A 19,586-nucleotide genomic window follows, 5' to 3' on the forward strand; every position below is an offset into this window, starting at 1 on the left:
ACATTTCAAGTAAATTAATGTTTATTATTATGAGAAACCTTTTGGGAAAACCACCAATTTGTTATATTTAATACGTATGTATCTTAGCAAGCCAGTTTGAGACCGTCTTTGCCAGATATCTCCCCTCTCTTTTAGTCCAGTTTATTATTATCCCAAGTATTCTTAACCCTTTTTGCTACTTAACACGCAAGTTTGCTCTCCAAAAACTAGCGACATACTTTGGCATACCTTCGCATCCTTCTGATCTGAGGAAATACAAACAAGGGCTGGGTGAAAAAGTGGCAAAAGAGAAAGAATGGAAAAAGGAACCCAAGTGCACTCAAGTAATATGCTTCATAATTTTTATTGTCAAGCCCTTTTCTTTTGGCTCGGGTGCCACTGGCGCGCACTCGACAACAAAAGCTCCGAAGCGCTTGGAAAAAATGTAAAAATAAAAAATGACTATAAAAAGCAAAGGCGGAAAATGAAGTGCATGGGGCGGTGGTGGCAGAGACAAGAGTGCAACAAAGCAGAGCGGGTAGCATAAATTTTATAATATAGAAAAAATCAATGGGCAACGGGGGCACAAAAAATGCAGAGCAGCAAGGATTACAGTCCGGGACTAGACTGCCGAGGGTCCAGCCACTTCTCATTCAAAGCACTGTCCTACTAGCCGGCACTCAGAAAAAAAAGGATTTATAGTACTAAATACATCGAAAAGTGTTTACAAAAAAGTCTGTTCTTTGTATTATTTTACTTGTTATAAATTTATATTTAATAAGCTTTTAGGTATTTTTAATTCACCTTTTTCATTTCAATTAGCTCGGTTTTTTTCTGTGTTTTCCTATTTCAATCCTGCTCCTCACTTCAAAGTTGCACAATTAACTTGCCCCGCAAATTCTGTGATTTTGCCACTCGCTCTCATTGTTTCCAGTTAATTTTGATGTACATTTTTATTGCCTTGTTGCAAATTTGCATTTCGCTCTTCCATCCACTGCACTTGGCGGCGTAATTAGGCGAACAACTCTTTTTACGGCTTTGATGTGCCGCCCTGCGAATTGGGCTAAGTAAGGACGAGTGCCAAAAGGCTTTTTAATTGTTTAATTATGTTTTGTGCTTTAGTCTCGAGTGTGTGCAATACTAGAATTGGTTGACAGAAAAGTGGGAAACCTTAAAAGAAATTTGAGAAAGTTGAATAAAGTTGAATCCAAAAATGTTCCATTCCCATAATGCATCCCAATATATTAATAAGCTATAAAACCTTTACTTAAATTTAGGAAATTTAGATAGGCTTTTATATTTTACCATTCTTGTAACAAAAAAATATTTTACCTTTCTATTAATTACTAATTTTTGAAAATTAATTAATGAATCTGCTTTTCTTAACATAATAAAAAACTAGTTACTATATATATATGATATACATAAACATGTTAGTACTTTTTGGTATAAAGAATGAGCTTTAAACCTTTTCTTGTTAGTAAGCCGAGGGTGAAACGTCTATTCCTTCGACTACACCACCTACAATTGGTTCACTTTTTCTACATTTCTCCCACTGGACAGGCAAACAAACACAATAGATAAGCAATAAATTTATATTCTTTCCTTTCGGCCCAACTTTTAAGCCAGGTAATCGCAACATTACCGAAGAACCACCATTCATCCGTTGGTGCGCCAAAATCGAAGGTATCCGTACCAAATCAGAACGAATTTTCAAGATCTTTCAATATGTTGCCAACCAATCTGAGCCTACCGATCTTTTTCCGACTGGCGGTCCGCCAGGCCACGTGCCGAAAGACAGGACGAGTCGCCTATTCGACACGACGCATCCAGGGCATGGAGGACCCCAACAGGACCGAAGAGAACCTTCGGCGTGACGAACCCAATCCGGAGTACCACCGTGCTCCGCGGTGCTATGTGAAGAGCTTCCAGAAGCACCAGGATCAGGTTCACACCGACGACGGGGTGCGAACCATTCGCTTCAATAATCCGCGCTACCGATGGGCGGATTTTCGGCGACGAATGGTTTACGGGACCTACGATATCTAGACGGTTTCCGTTGATGCTTCTTATGACGTACAAACGTCCATTTCAAAATGGACTCCAGTTTGGATGGCCTCCATTCGGAAATGTCCAGTTTAGATATAACCGGCCCCATCTACCTCAGGCTTCCAATAGCCTATTCAAGTAATTGCCTAAGCCACACACAGTCTAATACTCAGAATTTTTAGGCCAGAAATACGAATCGACCTATATCGTCCGTTAAAATTTCCACAATTATTCAACAAGAAATAAAATAAATCTGTTACTTTTTCCTATATTGCAGTGATATTTATTTATGGGGTACAAGTTTCTAAGACTACAATTTAATTTTTTTAATTGGAAGTTATTATAAATTTCGGATATTTCGATTTACTAGGTAGAAGAGACCGTTGATAATCGTTGCACTTATAAAACATTGTTTATATGAGAAATATTGAATTTTCCCTATGTTGTTATATCAAAACTATTAATTTTCCAAATGATTGGACTTTATATATAAACAAAATTAGTGGGTTAGTTTATGCTTATAATAAAGCCACGAAATCTTAAAAAAAAAATTGTTTTTAGAAAAGAATTAATAAAAGTTATGATCGTTAGGGTCCTTGGAAAGAAATTAAAATTAAAATTATTAAAAGGTTCGCTTCTTAAAGATGTCAAATAAAGTTCCTGAATAGAGAATAAAATTGTCAAATTGAAAAAAAACATTTATTTTGAAAAACTTAAAAAAAAAAACATTATTTTTCATTAAACTCAACACCCACACTCAAGGCTCTGGAACCGGATCCGAAGCTAGTGGATTCTTAACTATCATCTCTTCTAAGCTTTCCGAAGTTTCCGAAAGGCTACGATGCGGCATTCGCATGATATTGATGAAGAGAGTGCGGTGTGGCTGGAAACTTAGCTCATCCGTAACTCGCGTGATATCCATCCCATAGTCGGGGTCCATGTGGCGCAAGTTCAGGAAACTCTTCACCAGCAGAAAGGGCGGTCTCTTCAGATCGGTCCACGAGTCCTTCCGCTCCTGAATCTCCACCGGCACTGGTCTCCGATGGTATGGTAGCCTTTGCTCCGACATTCGGCGCCGCTGCTCCAACCGCGTCTTAGCCTTGAAAATCGGGAATCCGATCAGGGCCCGACCCAGGAACATAATGCGATAGATGGTTACGTTACCGGTGCTAAAAGACTAATTCTAAAATTTAGGTTAACCGACGAAAGTAAAACAAGCTTTTCATAATGTATGCGTAATTTGAGTGTATGTAATGGGCCTACTTCTATTTGAATGGGAGTAGCTAGCACCAAACATTAAGTGGATAAATAAATCTGATTATCAATGCTATTTTAAATTTTGATATTTTTCTATAAACAGCGTCCAATTTAAAACGGAATAATAAAACATTTTTCTTGAAGTCAAACGAAAGCAATATTCTTGTCGCCTTATCTTTAATCAGCCCGTATCAAATTTATAAAAGAATGATTTAATTTATTGGCTTTCTGATAAATTTAAACTTAATATTTTCAGAGGCAAGTCGAGCATTGTGTATCAGCTCTTTACTTTTTTCCATCTTGACATAAAGAAGTCCTTAAGATCACGAGGAGCATCCTGCATGTACTTAGAGTCCAGTTGATGGAGGGCCAGGAAGCTCTTGACCAAAATACGAGGTGGGCGGGACGACTGCGCCGGAGTATTCAGCCTGGCATCTGGCACCACCGGAAATGGTCGTCGCGTCCTCCTCTGATGTAAGTTCCTGTTTTGGGGAACACCCGTAAGTACAAAGCTGCCGAGAGCTCGACCCAAAGACATTCTGGCCTAAGGTTCGAGGTTCTACGAATACTTTTAATATTATTTCAAATTTTATTGAAGCCGAAAAATAAACTAGTATCTTTGATTTTATTTTAAGTGCCTACTTTACTATAAAACTTTATTTAGTTATTCAAGGGAGAGAACTTTTTAAAATGCATCGGTATAAAGCATTGTCATTAATCTGGTTTACTACAATAATTAAATTAATTTACTGGGTTGTTGGAAATAATTTAGAGAACAACGTGAAAGCTGCGGGTTGGTAAAGCTAATACTTTTTTCCCTTCGGGGGGGGAATAAAATTTGGGTAAAAAGGGGGAAGCGGGGGAGGGGACACCCCCCCCCCCAAAAAAAAAATATATATTTAATAAGGACCCCCCCCCAGTTTAAAAAAAAAACCCCCCCCCCCCCCCCCCCCCCCCCCTCCCCCTCCCCCTCTTCCCCCCCCCTCCTTCTTCCCCACCCAAACCCCCCCCAAAAAAAAAAAAAAAAAAAAAAAACCCCCCCCCCCCCCCCCCCCCCCCTCCAACCAAGAAAAAAGGGGGGGGGGGGGGGGGGACCCCCCCAAAAAAAACAAAAACAAAAAAAAAAAAAAAAAAAAAAAAAAAAAAAGTTAAAAAAGAAAAAAAAAAAAAAAAAGGGTTAAATATATGAAAAAAAAAAAAAAAAAAAAAAAACAAAAAAAAAAAAAAAAAAACCCCCCAAAAAAACCAAAAAAACCCAAAAAAAAAAAAAAAAAAAAAACCAAAAAATTTGAGGGTTAAAAAAAAAAAAAAAAAGAAATTATAAATAAAAAAAAAAAAAAAAAAAACCAAAAAAAAAAAAAAAAAAAAAAAAACACCCCCAACAAAAAACAAAAAAAAAAAAAAAAAAAAAAAAAAAAAAAAAGTAATTTTTTTTTAGATATATGAGGAATAAATTAGTTTTATTTTTGAAAAAAAAACAAAAAAAAAAAAAAAAAAAAAAAAAAAATACAAAAAAAACCAAAAAAAAAAAAAAAAAAAAAAAAAAAAAAAAAAAAAAAATTAAAAATATAAAAAAAAAAAAAAAATAAAAAATTAATAAAAAAAAAAAAAAAAAAAAAAAAAAAAAAAAAAAAAAAAAAAAAAAAAAAAAAAAAAATTAAAAAAAAAAATAAAAAAATTTTAATTTTGGTTTTGAATCTAGAAATAAACTGGTTTCCCATATTCGATTTTTCTGATGTAAACGGATTTAATTGGCCCAGTCGTGTGTACAGGAGGTACGTGCTGAAAAAGTCTATATGTACTAATTTCTGACCACAAACCGAATTTACTTTTGAGGGTTAGCAAAATATTTGCAGAGCAGTTCCGAAAATCATTTTCTCTTTGATTTCTGGGTCATTTTGGATAACTGGATTTCAGTTAGTGCGTGCAATTGTACATAAAATAGATGCAAGGAACCGAGATGCCTTCTTTCTTAGAATTTGTAAGGCCGAAATAGTTTACTGGAACTGTTTGCATTTGCATATAGGTCGGCCATTTTGTATTTTCATTGCTGGGGCTTTTGAACGACGACGATTTGGCGGCTTTTGTGCAACGCGTGGTTTTATGTAACAGGCCCCAATCCCTAGTCCCCGAAAATCCTGCTCCCACACACCCGCAAAACGTCAATTGCATGAGCCGGCACGTCGATATTTTTGCCAATTTTTTAGCGAGGCCCTCGCAAATTGCTTTTTGAGCTTGTTAGAGTTTTTTGGCCCTCATCCTGCCGCACACTCAGATACACATACCCACACAAGCGCACACGCTAATGAATAGTCAAAGTCCAGGCGATTGCAGCTGTTGTAGCGGCAGCAAAACGAGAACTAAACGCAATGTTTAGGCTGCATTACGACTGCAGCGGCTCCTGTTGCAAGTCCTGCAGGAGCAGTCAGGAGCCAGGACAGCGCCGCCATTTTGTAATCAAATGCAGCACAAAAGTATGCAAAGGAAATTGCCAGAAAAAAAGCACCAAGTAAAAAGTGCTCTGCGCATTGCCTTTCTTCGTACAGTGGGTAGCCGCAGGATAGTTCAAGTGGAAATTCCAAAAGATTCCAATTAAGACAGGATTAAAAGGGTTATAAAATTGACATGAAATATAATCTTTCAGCTTACTACAAAATAAAGAAATCATTTAGAGTTTAAAGCTTTATTTGGGTCAAAGTTCAAAGTTTGAAATTTGATATACCAAATAAATATTTGCATATGTTTTTGTTAGAATATATTAATAGTGCTACAGAGATTTTGAGACTTACTCTTTTAGTTTGCAATTTAAACACAGAAAAAAAACACTTATAAAAAAAATAGGCTGAACTAAGATTAATTTAGTGCTAACTCTAAAAAATAAGTAAAACCCAAGGAGTTTTAAAAGTGCTAAAATTTTCTTCTTATGAAGCAAGAAGAAAGAAAAATGTTATTAGTTTGCGTTCTGCATTGAATAGGTTTTAATATTGAAAAGCGTTTTTTTTTGTTGTGAGAAATAGTAACTATGGCTTCACCTCCGGATTAATCAAAGTTATTACATTTTTACTGTAGCTCCCCACCAGCATTGGTCCCAATCCCTTTAGCGACGACTGCTGTTAGTGGCTGCTGCTTTTCAATTAGTGCCACCAGAGTACGGCAACCACCCTGCCCCATAACTACCTCCGAGCCCCTCCACGCACCACCGCACCACTGCACCACCAACCATTTCTATGCGGAGCCGCCAATCCCAGGCAGCACTTGATACCGACTGCAGTTGACGTTGGTTTGCTCTGTTCTGGCCGCGTTTTACGTAAATTGAACAACAGGCTTGCAAGGCACCGGGCACCCAAAACTGCAAAACAAACAGACGCAAACACGGCCAATACATTGCAACAACTCCGAAATGCAGGCGAGCTTAGCCAGACAGCGGATATACACAGGACTCGGCGAGGGTGGAGCATTGAAAAAGTGCAACGCCATGCCGGGTTAGACAAAAAACAGGTCCTCCAGAAAAGCGAACAAAAAGACGCAGCCGCCAGACGAGATCCGTATTGCCTTTAAGCCTAAAAGCGAGCTTCATCTGTTATGCGAAACGTTTAATTATTTATATGAAAGGAAGATTCCGGCTGTGTAAAAATAAAGCAGTTGAAAAGAATTTTATTGACAGGCCCTCCGGCTGAGTGAAGGGTTATAGGTTGCCGATTGCCGATTGCGGATTGCAATCGCCGCCCCAGAGGTTAATTAGTTGACATTTGCGCTTAATTGCAATGCCGCAGGCGGAGGACATAGAGCTCCAGCCAGGCGTTTCCATTCGCATGCATGATTGACAGCCGAGTGGCGGGGACATCCACGCGGTGGTGCAGATGTGTTCCTGAGGAGCGCGTTCAGGCAAAGCGACAAACTTGACACCCACTTACGGGTTTTGAGTGGCTCGACACGCTTAAATCGGAGGTGGAGAATAGCTATAGGCAGACGTTCATTGGCAAATGATAAATAAATAAATGTCAAACTCAGCTTCTATACACATCATGCTGGAAAATTTAAAAACTTTTTTTTACAGATATTTCTAAAAATAAATAGTGATACTAATAGTAATTTTTAATTATTATTATATATTATGGAATCAATTAAATTAATTGTCTGGAAATGAAAGCACTTATAATTTTAATCGACTTAAGAAAATATAAAAATAAAAAATTAAAACAAAGTTACACAATCCTAAGCAATTTTACTATATGAATAGCTTAATATTGTAAAATTTCTCTGGACTGTGTAACTAAATTTGAATTACCTGATCGACTAACTGATTCTTATTACAAAAAATAGATCATATGGTAGCTTAAATTTCAGAGACTTTTAGTGAGTTATTTTAAATCATTCCCAATAGTTACCAGCGCAATTCACAATATTGGCTGTATTGACAATGACTTCTCAGCTTTCTCCAATATATATTTTCTTTTTACAACCCCCATGATTACCCATTAATCAAAAGCGGTTTTCCATTAAGTTTGGACAACTTTCTTAGCCATTCTACAAATACATAAATCAGAGTAGTTGCTGCTCTTATACCCGGCCAGGACAATAGGCAACCTCGGGGCTTTTGGAACGGATCCACTTGATGAAGGAGGCGACGCGTGTGTTGACCGACGGCTGTTGGGTGGCGCAGGCCTGGCCGAAACTGACGATGCCCACGGCCACCAGACGTCCGTTGATCCGCTCGTAAAGAGCCCCGCCCGAATCGTATTGGCAGATGTCCCGCCCGGGCGTGTAGGTGCAAAAGGAGTGCGGCGGAACTCCTCCTCCGGCGGAGATCAAAGTCTGCCGGCACTGCTGCCCGTCAATCACATCCAAGGTGGCCTTCAGCAGGCGGTGGGTCTGTGGTCCGCCGTACGAAGTGGTACCCCATCCGGCGGCGACCACCTGGTGCCCCGCCAGCGGAAGCTTCCTGCCATCCTCCGTCGGTTGCAGTGGCAGACAGGCAGGACCCACGTTCCGACTCCACACGATCGGCGTTCGCGTCCTCAGCAGGGCGATGTCGTTCCTGGGCTGCCCGTTCGCCTGGCTGAACTCCTCGTGTAGGATCAAGGCCTCAAGGTCGTAGCGACGGGTGGCGAACGTCTCGTAGGCACTGGCCAAGTCGTGCTCGCCCACCACCACCCGCAATTGGGCGGCACTGCTCGTCTCCGGGCCAAGAAAACAGTGCGCCGCCGACAGCAAGTAGTGATGATGAACTGAGGAACAAGAATAAGAGAAGAGTATTTATAGTAAATTCTGAACTTTTATTATAGAAAAAGAATATTTAATAAATTATCTGTTATTAATCTTATTATTGTCTATTTTTATTCATGTTGATTTAACATTAATATACTTGCTTTTGTGATTTTGAATGTTGAATTGATTATTGATTGTTGATTTAAGATTAATGAACTTGATTTTAACCAAGCAAACCACATTCCTTTGTTACATAGCATCAATAAAGTAACCCTGGGACATTGCTCGCTAAAACCTTTTGGTAGTACACATTTTTAAACGAATTAGTGAAATGTAATGAAGCATAAGCCCTTGACAGTTTGAAGGCACACCCAGCATTATTCAAAATAAATCCCAAAAAACAAATATTTTTTTCGTCTTTGCTTCAACGTATTAATTAATGCAACTTCGGCAGCTATATGATATTGTTGTCCGATTTTAATTTAATTTAAACCGTAATTAATAATATTTAAATAAAATCAAATCCCAAAGAACAAAAACAACAAAAATATATTTATACCCTTGCAGAGGGTATTATAATTTTGGTCAAAAGTGTGCAACGCAGTGAAGGAGACATCTCCGACCCTATAAAGTATATATATTCTTGATCAGGATCACCTCCTGAGTTGATATAGCCATGTCCGTCTGTCCGTCTGTCCGTCTGTCTGTTTCTACGCAAACTAGTCTCTCAGTTTTAAAGCTATCGGATTGAAACTTTGCACACACCCTTCTTTCATTTGCACGCAGTATATAAGTCGGAACGGCCGGGATCGGCCGACTATATCCTATAGCTGCCATATAACAGATTGATCGGAAATGCCATAACTTTCGTGTTTGTAAAGTTAGGAAGTTGGGATTTTCTATGGGTTTTATATTTGGCCAATCAATCCGACCTACCAAATTTCATAAGGATCGGCCGACTATATCCTATAGCTGCCATATAACTGATTGATCGGAAATGCCATAACTTTGGTGTTTGTAAAGTTAGAAAGTTGGGATTTTCTATGGGTTTTATATATATTTGGCCAATCAATCCGACCTACCAAATTTCATAAGGATCGGCCGACTATATCCTATAGCTGCCATATAACTGATTGATCGGAAATGCCATAACTTTGGTGTTTGTAAAGTTAGAAAGTTGGGATTTTCTATGGGTTTTATATTTGGCCAATCAATCCGACTGATTGATCGGAAATGCCATAACTTTGGTGTTTGTAAAGTTAGGAAGTTGGGATTTTTTATGAGTATTAAGAATGCATCATATGAATAATTTTGGAGAATATAATTTACAGAGTATTCTGCAAGGGTATATCAACTTCGGCTCCGCCCGAAGTTAGCTTTCCTTTCTTGTTTTTTTTAATTTTTTTTCCGATTGTTCCTATGGGAGCTTTATGATATAGTCAATAGAAAGGCAACTTTTGGGAATGTTTCAAGCAGATAGCTTTAAAACTGAGGGACTAGTTTGCGGACGGACGGACAGACGGACAGACGGACGGACATGCTTATATCAACTCAGGAGGCGATCCTGATCAAGAATATATATACTTTATAGGGTCGGAGATGTCTCCTTCACTGCGTTGCACACTTTTGACCAAAATTATAATACCCTCTGCAAGGGTATACAAATTGTTTGCTATTTCATCTAAAATTTCTTTGTTCATATTTAAACAATATATAAAATCATAAATTGCATGATTTAATAATTAAAGTAATGTGACGAATATTTGATTAAAAATGTTCTACTTGTTTTATATGCATTATATTTAAGTTTAATATAGTTTAAATTAAAATTAAATATTTCGAATATTAAAATCTGTTTCAAAATTAGTTAAAGTAAATAATTGAACAAAAGGTAATATTAAAATTAACTACAAACCGCAATAGATGAAAATCCATATTTGAATTGAGGAAGAAATACTTGGATTTACGTTTTTTTTTGTTTGTTTACAGATGCTAATAAAACATAATCTAAAAAACTCACTCCTTATAATTTGGTGCCTTAATTTTGTCAACCAAAAATGGTTTATAAATTTTAGAATTGATTTTATTCATTTTTAATGAGCAATTTTGTTAGATCTTAACTTGAATTTCCAGACCTTTAAGTTTTGAATAACCTGTGACCTGTTCCCTGATCTTCTTGCGTTTACTTACTGATTGCGGCGCCGCAGAAGAGCTTTCCGTGCTTCTTGGTCAGCACGCCGGCCATGGGCGGGAACTCGTGCAGGACGGCCTCCTCGTTGGTGGGACTGGCTATCCGGGGAGTGCGGCTCCAGCCGCAGCTGCACGTGGGCCGAATGGCCTCCACGAGGCAGGAGAAGCGTCCTCCTCCCTGGCGAGGGGATGGGGCCAGTGGGTAGCTGGTAACAATCCGGGCACGTTTTCCGGAAGTCTTCGAACTGCTGCGAATTGGCAGTGCGTGGAGGTAAATAGTAGTGGTTCTGGACTTCCTGGCATCTTCGTCGTCGTAAAGTAAGGAGGCCACATAGGCCAGTGCATCGCTGACGCCCACATCTTGCAGCACGTGCAGCACTTCGTCGCCGAGGTCTTCCTCGGATTCCTCTGGCCCCTCCTGCACCGCCTCCGTCTCTTCCTCGTCCTGCTCCTCTATGGAAACAGCTTGAGGTGCCTCGGTAGTTGAGCTTGTACTTGTTCCCGCCGAGAGTTTATCCTTTAACTTCACGGCTGAGGGCGGCTCCGAATGCCCATTGGATATGTACGAAATCACCGCACGATTGAGAAAACTTTTGCGCTCGAATTTTCCGCTGCCGCAAAAGTATTCCGAGCTTGTTAACACCTCGTCGCCCTCGGAATTGAAGTGAAACACCTCCGTGCGGCATTTCAAGTCCGTGGAAAGCTGCGGAAGAACGAGCTATGCAAAATGGCAATGGCAAGAAGAACCACAGTGATGCCACTCTGACCTTTGAACTTTAAGACTGAATACCTCTTAATAGTGCGAAAAGACAAATTTAGATAGATAACAACGTTCTAAAATTAAGGGGAAAGCAAGAGCCTTCGAATCCTTTTAAACTAATTAAGTGTTTTTCAATGTTCATTCAAAAATTTATGAAGTAACCACTTTTAGTCATTACTTTAGATTTTTCTTCATTTAACAGTGTCTTTGATCTATAATTTAAGTATGTTTTCTTTGTAGCTCTTTTTTTATGTTTTAAAATTTTTTTGTTTGATGTATTTTAATCATTTTTCCAGCATAGACCTTAAAAAAAGGATAAGGTATGTGAAGAAAGATCAAAATGAACGCACTGTCTAAACTAAGATTATTGTTTATTAAGTCTATAGTATTCCTTTTTTTCGACTAATTTGAAATAGGCCCTTGGCATCACTGTTTTGTTTTCACTTCATCTCCTCACCGTCTGCAACTGGAGTTCGCATTTGAATTGCAGAACCTGATCCTTGGGAGCCTCCACGGCATAGCGACAGGATGTGCCTCTAGGATACAAAGCCGGGTAATAGGGCGAGTTGATGAGCAGTTTCTGGCCCGTTTGCAGCTTCACCTGGTGATTGCACTGATCGAAAAGGGCCCTGGTAGAGTTCGCTTTAAGAAGAGTTAGGAGCAGCAGCAAAATCCACATGATCACGATCGCGACAACGTCCAACGCGGTACTGAGCCAGCTCCGCCGACGAAAGCCTCTTAAGAATGCTGTTGCTATCAGGCGAGCCATCACGCGATCTGCCTACATCTCTCAACACCTCTTTTTTGCACCCACGCCCTGTTCCTGCCTTAAATACGAGTTAATTAGCGTCTTGAAGAAATCCCAAAATTGTTACCGCCGAAAAAAAAAGACAGCAGCCGGCACACGATCGTCTTTTGCGGCTAATTGAAAGAAAGTGCAAGTGTGTCAATCAAAAACTGGTTTTTGAAACTGGAACACTTTAAAATCGGTAGGTGGAAGTGACCATATATAGAACTACAATACCAGTTGGGGTAGGTCTTGTGTAATATTTTTGTACATATTAAATTAGAATTTGTAGGACGTTTTAAAAATTGCCAAAAAGCGAAAAAAGTTTAAAATATTTTAAAAACATAAAAAGGCTTTAAACTGTCATTATTAATATTATTGCAGTAAAGTGGCTCATTAAAAAATTAATATTAACATCAAAAACTGTGCATTGCATTTCATAATCTTATTAAATACATATTATTCTTAAATTAAAACGTATTACTCATCTTTATCAGATAATGAAGTGTATGGTATTATGGAATTTATATATAACTATTAATAAACATTCCCAGCTTCTATTAAACAAGTTTTGTAAACATTTATTTTTAATTTTAATGGTGGTTCCATAAACCTATCATACTGTCATTAATTCCGATTCCCCGAGATCCCTTTAAAGTCGACAATTTCGCACCAGCCGCACCACCACTCCCACCAAAACTCATTTTTTAGACCACTTCCAGAGCTGCTTAATTGGATGTGCTCCATATGAGCAAAAAGAGGAAAGCACACAAACTACAAGACCAGGATAAGCGAAAAAAGTGAAGCCGAAGCCGGGCAAGTTTGTCGCCCATTTTGTAAAATAAATATCAGAAAAAATAAAAAAGAAAAAGACTTTGGGAGGGACGACGGATGGCGCCGTGTCTGTCAGAGGCGCAGCGACAAACGCTTAATGCTAATATTATTTTCTTGCTTAACAAGCGATGAGCTACACGCGGGGCACATCGGCTGCTGGCCGGGATTTGGCTCGGCACTTCCACGGACTTTTGCCACCCCACTGGTCGGTCGCCTGGCTGTGACTTATTTGCACAAGCCATAAAAAATTTAACTTTATTTCGCCATTTTTAATTTCCTACTCCGCGGATCGCGACGTGGTGCAGAGCATTCGGCGTAAACAGTCAACGTTGGACAATAACTACAAAACCGGACCCGGAGACCGACCACCAGAGCAGGGTCCTGGTCCTAGACGTCCCTTCTCCCCTCCTCCCAAAAGTCCACGGAACAATGCTGGTGGGAAAAAAACTCGTGCTGTTTTCTACTTTCTTTTTGCATTTTAGCCCGTAGAGCGGGCGGGGAAAACAAACAGCAAATAATTCAAAGTGGATACAACTAAGGCAGAGTCAAAGCTAATATACGAAAATGTAATAAAAATTAAAAAGAAATAAAAACGAATTAAAATGAATTTCGAAGGAGCAGCAAAGACCTTCTGGCACAATAAAAAATATATAACAGGGGGATCGAGAACACGGAGGTGTGAGTTCCATGGCAGTCACCGCAAAAAGCGACAGTTGTAGGACTTATTTTTTCGCAGTGGGATGATGACGCATGCGAGTGGGGGCTGCTCCACACTCGAAAGGTTGGTTTGACGAGAGGAGCGGATAAAAATATGTGACCATTTGAAGTATAAAATTTATAGGAGGGCATACAAAGCATATGAAAGTTACAAGGAAAACACAACCAAAGCATGAGTCCCAAAATATTTTAATAATAATTTAATATGTAATGAAAGTTTTAAGAAAATTAAGGAATGCTTTGACCATTAGAAATAAAAAAAAAGTATTAGCAGCTAATGTTTAGGTAATTCACCTTAAAAAGGTAATACAAGTAACAATAATATTCCACATTGAGCTTAACACTGCTAAATCATTACAAATTATGACTGCCGCAATTTGATACTTGAGTTTCTAAAATGTTTCAGCAAATACGGACAATCTTATTTAAAATACAGTTTTCACTTAGATTTGAGTTTGATTCAAATCTTTAGGCAATTTAAAAATCTTTTATTTTATAATATTTATTGTTATATTATTTAAGAAATGCTAATTAGTTAAATACTTTGGTCTAAAAAAATATACTAAATCCGACCTAATATCAACATAACTACCAATCAAATTCAAGTAAATTTACGTTTTAACAAGAAAGGAAAGCTAACTTCGGGCGGAGCCGAAGTTGATATACCCTTGCAGAATACTCTGTAAATTATATTCTCCAAAATTATTCATATGATGCATTCTTAATACTCATAAAAAATCCCAACTTTCTAACTTTAAAAACACAAAAGTTATGGCATTTCCGATCAATCAGTTATATGGCAGCTATAGAATATAGTCGGCCGATCCTTATGAAATTTGGTAGGTCGGATTGATTAACCAAATATAAAACCCATAGGAAATCCCAGCTTCCTAACTTTACAAACACAAAAGTTATGGCATTTCCGATCAATCAGTTATATGGCAGCTATGGGATATAGTCGGCCGATCCTTATGAAATTTGGTAGGTCGGATTGATTGGCCAAATATAAAACCCATAGTAAATCCCAGCTTCCTAACTTTACAAACACCAAAGTAATGGCATTTCCGATTAATCAGTTATATGGCAGCTATAGGATATAGTCGGCCGATCCCGGCCGTTCCGACTTATATACTGCGTGCAAAGGAAAGAAGGGTGTGTGCAAAGTTTCAATTCGATAGCTTTAAAACTGAGAGACTAGTTTGCGTAGAAACAGACAGACGGACAGACGGACAGACAGACGGACAGACGGACAGACGGACATGGCTATATCAACTCAGGAGGTGATCCTGATCAAGAATATATATACTTTATATGGTCGGAGATGTCTCCTTCACTGCGTTGCACACTTTTGACCAAAATTATAATACCCTCTGCAAGGGTATAAAAAGTAATATTTTTGACAAATCAAAATTAGAACAGTCCTTTACTTGAGTACAAATAAAAATGCAAGCCACAATCTTTAAAAAAACTATGAACTGGTTAAGTTATTTGACGTAAATTGCATGTTTAGGTAATTTTTTAGAACTTAATAATATTAACCCGGGCGTACTTTCATTGAAAAAACCGAGATTTTAATATTATTTATTTAATTTAATTTTACATCTTGTTAATTTGGAACAAAATATTTTTCGGCGGCATCTAGCACTGATCAGGAGAACTTCAACACGACACACAGATGGCGGCACTTCACCATGTAATGTAGAAATAAGCTATTGTCAATAGCCGCTAGATGGCGCCAACATTTTATGTAATAAAATGTAAAATAAATGCATATATTTTATTTTTTTAATTAATTAGTAAATAATACATATAAATTTAACTTATTTTATATATAATACATTACAATTGAGTTAAACATTTGGTTGTTGCACAATAACGCTCATAATTAATATTAAAACTCTGTAGTTTTAAGTTAAGTCTTCTTTTAAGTTAATTGACGTTCCCCTGTGATAATCATAATTTTCTTAAGCATAACATTTCATGTTATAAAGTACAATCATATTAATATCCTTGACTCCTTTAATGAATACCTGGGAGACATTCCATCCACCGCCACTTCCTCTTCCCAAGCGTCTTGCTTGACCAGCGCAATTAATCAACAATAGACTGTTTTGGCCGCAGGGTTCCAAATGACCCACAGGAAGTGCAGGACCAGCACAAAAGCAGCCAACAGGAGAGAGCCATCCTTCCGGAAGGAAGAAATGAAACCAAGCGCAACAGTTGCATGAAGTGCGGGCACTTCAAATTAATAAAAGGAACTGCAAAATACAATGGAAATTAAATGGAAGAGGAAAGGTCAGTCAATGGAACGTCCTGGGGAGAGAGATGTGTGCAAGTGCATATTGTCCTGGCTGCGTGGGGTCCTTTCCCACAGGTGTGGGTCTGTGATTTTTCCAGAGTTTCCACTGACCACTGATCCTTTGATCAGGACCGCTCGGTGCAAATCTAATTAACGCTCCCCCAAGGATAACGATCGATCTTCGGGGCCAAGGATCTGTTTGCTTGCATTGCCATTCGATGCGCCAATGTGAGCTCAGACAAAGGACTCTGAATGCCAACAGAACTACCTGCGAGTCCTTGAGAAACGCACTCCATAAGTGTGCGCGTATCAAATTACCATTTCATTATATTTTATTTCATTAGTTCGTTTTCTCTTTTTTCATGATTTTTTCATTATCCCTTTTCTCAGAGTCCTTAGCCTAATTGCTTGTACTGGAATGCAAATGAAATTCGAACGATTTCAATTCGTTCCCTGATTTATGGGACAGCGAACATGCTCCATTCCCTCGCCAATGGATTCCATATGCTAGCTGACCACCCACTCGAGATATCGCATCCCATCCATCGCCCTAATCCTGAATGATCTCTGGGCTAAATACCTGTTAACCTGTTTTCGAGCACAAACAAGCAAAATGTTTCTCCCAGGCGAACAAAGGAACCCTCTGTCCTGCCACAACAAACGAGATTTTCTCAGCACCTCCTTTGGCCGACGATCTTATCGATGATGCGAGGGTGGGCCCACATCAAATTGGTTCCCACAGGCCGTGGCCCATATTTTGCAATTTAGATTTCTATTTATTGTCTGGCCGGAGAATATCCTTTCTGCGTGCTGGTTGCCCTTATGCGCTCCTTTTCTTCCGCTCACCGGAAGGAAGTGCACGAAATTTGTGTGAAATGTCTCAAAACGAGCGCCTGGGGCGGGCACAGGAAATTAGCAGAAATGGGAAGCATTCTGTTCGGAAACAAAATTAAATTAGAATTTATGTAGATTGTTTATTATGTATATGTGGGAATCGAAATATATGAAGCGAAAATCTGATACTAACAAATTAAAAATGTTTTATACAAAATCCTTAAAATATGATAAAATCTATAATTTTTTTTTCAATTTTAATGAAGTTTTATTTTGCCTTTCTGCTAAGATAAATTTATATGTTACAGAAAACCATAAACAAGTAAACTTCAATTCTTCAGAAAACAATAAACTTATAACATTTAAAAATTGGAAAATGGAACTTTAAACTGAGTTTCCTAAATTGTATTGTTTTATATAATACAATTTGTATTGTGTCTTAAAAAAAATTTGTCACGGTCTTAAAATAGTCTTACTTTTACTTCATAAGCTAAAGTTATCTATTGCTTAAAATTTAATTTTTTATATGTTTAAAAAAAGCTATGTCGATTTTGAGCTGCATTTTTCGTTTCTATAGCAGCTATATTGGATATTGTAGTAGTTCTTTTATAGAAAAAATTCTATATCTCAAAGGAATATTTTGATAAATAGAAAAGCAGCAAAATAAATTTTTCTTTCATTTTTTTTTATACCCTTGCAGAGGGTATTATAATTTTGGTCAAAAGTGTGCAACGCAGTGAAGGAGACATCTCCGACCCTATAAAGTATATATATTCTTGATCAGGATCACCTCCTGAGTTGATATAGCCATGTCCGTCTGTCTGTTTCTACGCAAACTAGTCTCTCAGTTTTAAAGCTATCGAATTGAAACTTTGCACACACCCTTCTTTTCTTTGCACGCAGTATATAAGTCGGAACGGCCGGGATCGGCCGACTATATCCTATAGCTGCCATATAACTGATTGATCGGAAATGCCATAACTTTGGTGTTTGTTAAGTTAGGAAGTTGGGATTTTCTATGGGTTTTATTTTTGCCTAATCAATCCGACATATCAAATTGCATAAGGATCGGCCGACTATATTCTATAGCTGCCATATAACTGAACGATTGGAAATGCCATAACTTTGGTGTTTTTTAAGTTAGGAAGTGTTGGGTTTTTATGAGTATTAAGAATGCATTATGAATGATTTTTGAGAATATAATTTGCAGAATATTCTGCAAGGGTATTTCAACTTCGGCTCCGCCCGAAGTTAGCTTTCCTTTCTTGTTTTATTTTTTCAATCGAAGCTATATGATATAAATATCCGATTTTAATTTAATTAAAACTGTAATTGCATAGTATTTAAATAATAGCAAATACCAAAAAATAAATCAAAACATATAAAAAAAATTATACTTTTTTAAATTTTTGTTTTCCGACTAGTTTGTGTAGAAACGGACGGACGGACAGACAGACAGACGGACGGACAGACGGACATGGCTAGATCGACTCTCCTGGTGATGCTGATCAAGAATATATATACTTCATAGGGTCGGAAATGTCTCCTTCACTGCGTTGCTTACTTTTGACTAAAATTATAATACCCTCTGCAAGAGTATAATAAATGACCAAAACCTAATAATGTTCGTAAACACAGTAGCCTTAGAACTTTTACTGTTATTGACAATTTATATCATGTATTTTCCTAATCAGCTATCCATTTATTTGCCTAAGAAGGAATCCTTGGGAACCACTTCGAAACAACCCCCTAACTCTTCCCGATCTCTCATCCACTCACCGCCCACAATTCTCAGAGTTTCCATCAAATTCACACCAAACAAAAGGAGCTGAGCGAATTCCCACCGCACATCGCACACTCGCACTCAAAGACTTTCCCAAGCCAGACACCTTCGACAAATTCCCATAGCAAACAAATTTGACTTTTGCATACCTGTGCATGTGGATGTGGATGTGGATGTGAAACAGGGCCAGGGCCAGGTCCTGAACCTGTTACCCCTATTTGCCGTGCCCCTCCGAGCATTCAATTCTCACGGCCGGCAACGGTAACACTCCAACGCACACACAAAAGGACATCCAACCCTGTGAAACAGGTTGCCATGGGTACGGGAATGGGATCGGGATTGGGAACCCGAATGCGAACAGGACGATGACATGTCCTGAAGTAGGCGCTTCGTTTTCGTTTCGTTTTTATTGATCCAGCTCGTTGATCATAATAAACGATTAGTGTAGCACAGGAGAATCCTTGCTGATCCTTCAGAATTTGCGCTGAGAAATTCCTCAATTTTTTATTGTTTTGTTCCCATTTCTGTGTGTGTACGATATGGGGATGAAATAGAGGCTGGGAAAATTAGTTTAACGGGTTTGCCCTGGGATTTTTTGGGCGAGATTTACAATTATCGACAATTTATTATTCTCCAGTTATTTTGATAAAATATTTTGTCGGCTTATCGGTCGATTTTTTATGATTGTGGCTGTCACTCAAATGCATTTTATAGAGAAAAGGGGCAGCAAGTCCTTTTCTAAGAATCATCGACCATATTTATTGGGAATTCGCACACAAGCTTACATAACATTACAGTATAACCGGTCAAAACCTTTTTCAAAGATTCCCGGAATACAAATTGACTTTCTTAACCCCGACCAACGTTTTTTACGCAAATGTAGACACAT

At 38.3% G+C, this 19,586-nt stretch overlaps 5 protein-coding genes across 5 annotated transcripts; 2 read left to right on the forward strand and 3 right to left on the reverse strand.

The window, feature by feature from the left end:
* Positions 1-1,506: 1,506 nt before the first annotated feature.
* Positions 1,507-2,296, forward strand: LOC108037987. Its single transcript, XM_044461768.1, has 2 exons — positions 1,507-2,110; positions 2,146-2,296. Exon 1 carries the CDS (start codon positions 1,708-1,710, stop codon positions 2,026-2,028), a length of 321 nt encoding a protein of 106 aa, XP_044317703.1. The 5' UTR covers positions 1,507-1,707; the 3' UTR covers positions 2,029-2,110; positions 2,146-2,296.
* A 423-nt stretch (positions 2,297-2,719) lies between these two features.
* Positions 2,720-3,272, reverse strand: LOC108037994. The gene has a single exon (XM_017114673.2). The coding sequence runs from the start codon at positions 3,167-3,169 to the stop codon at positions 2,786-2,788; it is 384 nt and encodes a 127-aa protein (XP_016970162.1). The 5' UTR covers positions 3,170-3,272; the 3' UTR covers positions 2,720-2,785.
* A 179-nt stretch (positions 3,273-3,451) lies between these two features.
* On the reverse strand, positions 3,452-3,887 carry LOC108037996. Its single transcript, XM_017114677.2, has one exon. It carries the CDS (start codon positions 3,821-3,823, stop codon positions 3,563-3,565), a length of 261 nt encoding a protein of 86 aa, XP_016970166.1. The 5' UTR covers positions 3,824-3,887; the 3' UTR covers positions 3,452-3,562.
* A 3,953-nt stretch (positions 3,888-7,840) lies between these two features.
* LOC108037990 lies at positions 7,841-12,131 on the reverse strand. The gene is made up of 3 exons (XM_017114670.2): positions 11,901-12,131; positions 10,684-11,386; positions 7,841-8,513 (listed from the first exon to the last, which is right to left on the reverse strand). The coding sequence occupies exons 1-3, from the start codon at positions 12,120-12,122 to the stop codon at positions 7,846-7,848; spliced, it is 1,593 nt and encodes a 530-aa protein (XP_016970159.1). The 5' UTR covers positions 12,123-12,131; the 3' UTR covers positions 7,841-7,845.
* LOC108037978 lies at positions 12,121-19,066 on the forward strand. The gene is given in 3 exon segments (XM_017114659.1): positions 12,121-12,150; positions 18,934-19,026; positions 19,028-19,066. Coding segments are annotated over 3 exon segments (162 nt in total).
* Positions 19,067-19,586: the final 520 nt, after the last annotated feature.

This window comes from Drosophila rhopaloa, unplaced genomic scaffold, assembly GCF_018152115.1.
Source record: "Drosophila rhopaloa isolate 14029-0021.01 unplaced genomic scaffold, ASM1815211v1 contig_69, whole genome shotgun sequence".
Lineage (NCBI taxonomy): Eukaryota > Metazoa > Arthropoda > Insecta > Diptera > Drosophilidae > Drosophila > Drosophila rhopaloa.

Bases quoted from the DNA above. Each gene is read 5' to 3' on its own strand.
- LOC108037990 (XM_017114670.2), bottom strand. From the start codon at position 12,122: ATGTGGATTTTGCTGCTGCTCCTAACTCTTCTTAAAGCGAACTCTACC. The intron at 11,387-11,900 runs GTGAGGAGATGA...GTTCTTCCGCAG, and splicing joins GCGAACTCCAGTTGCAGACG to CTTTCCACGGACTTGAAATG. The intron at 8,514-10,683 runs GTAAGTAAACGC...CTTGTTCCTCAG, and splicing joins CTTCTGCGGCGCCGCAATCA to TTCATCATCACTACTTGCTG.
- LOC108037987 (XM_044461768.1), top strand. From the start codon at position 1,708: ATGTTGCCAACCAATCTGAGCCTACCGATCTTTTTCCGACTGGCGGTC.
- LOC108037994 (XM_017114673.2), bottom strand. From the start codon at position 3,169: ATGTTCCTGGGTCGGGCCCTGATCGGATTCCCGATTTTCAAGGCTAAG.
- LOC108037996 (XM_017114677.2), bottom strand. From the start codon at position 3,823: ATGTCTTTGGGTCGAGCTCTCGGCAGCTTTGTACTTACGGGTGTTCCC.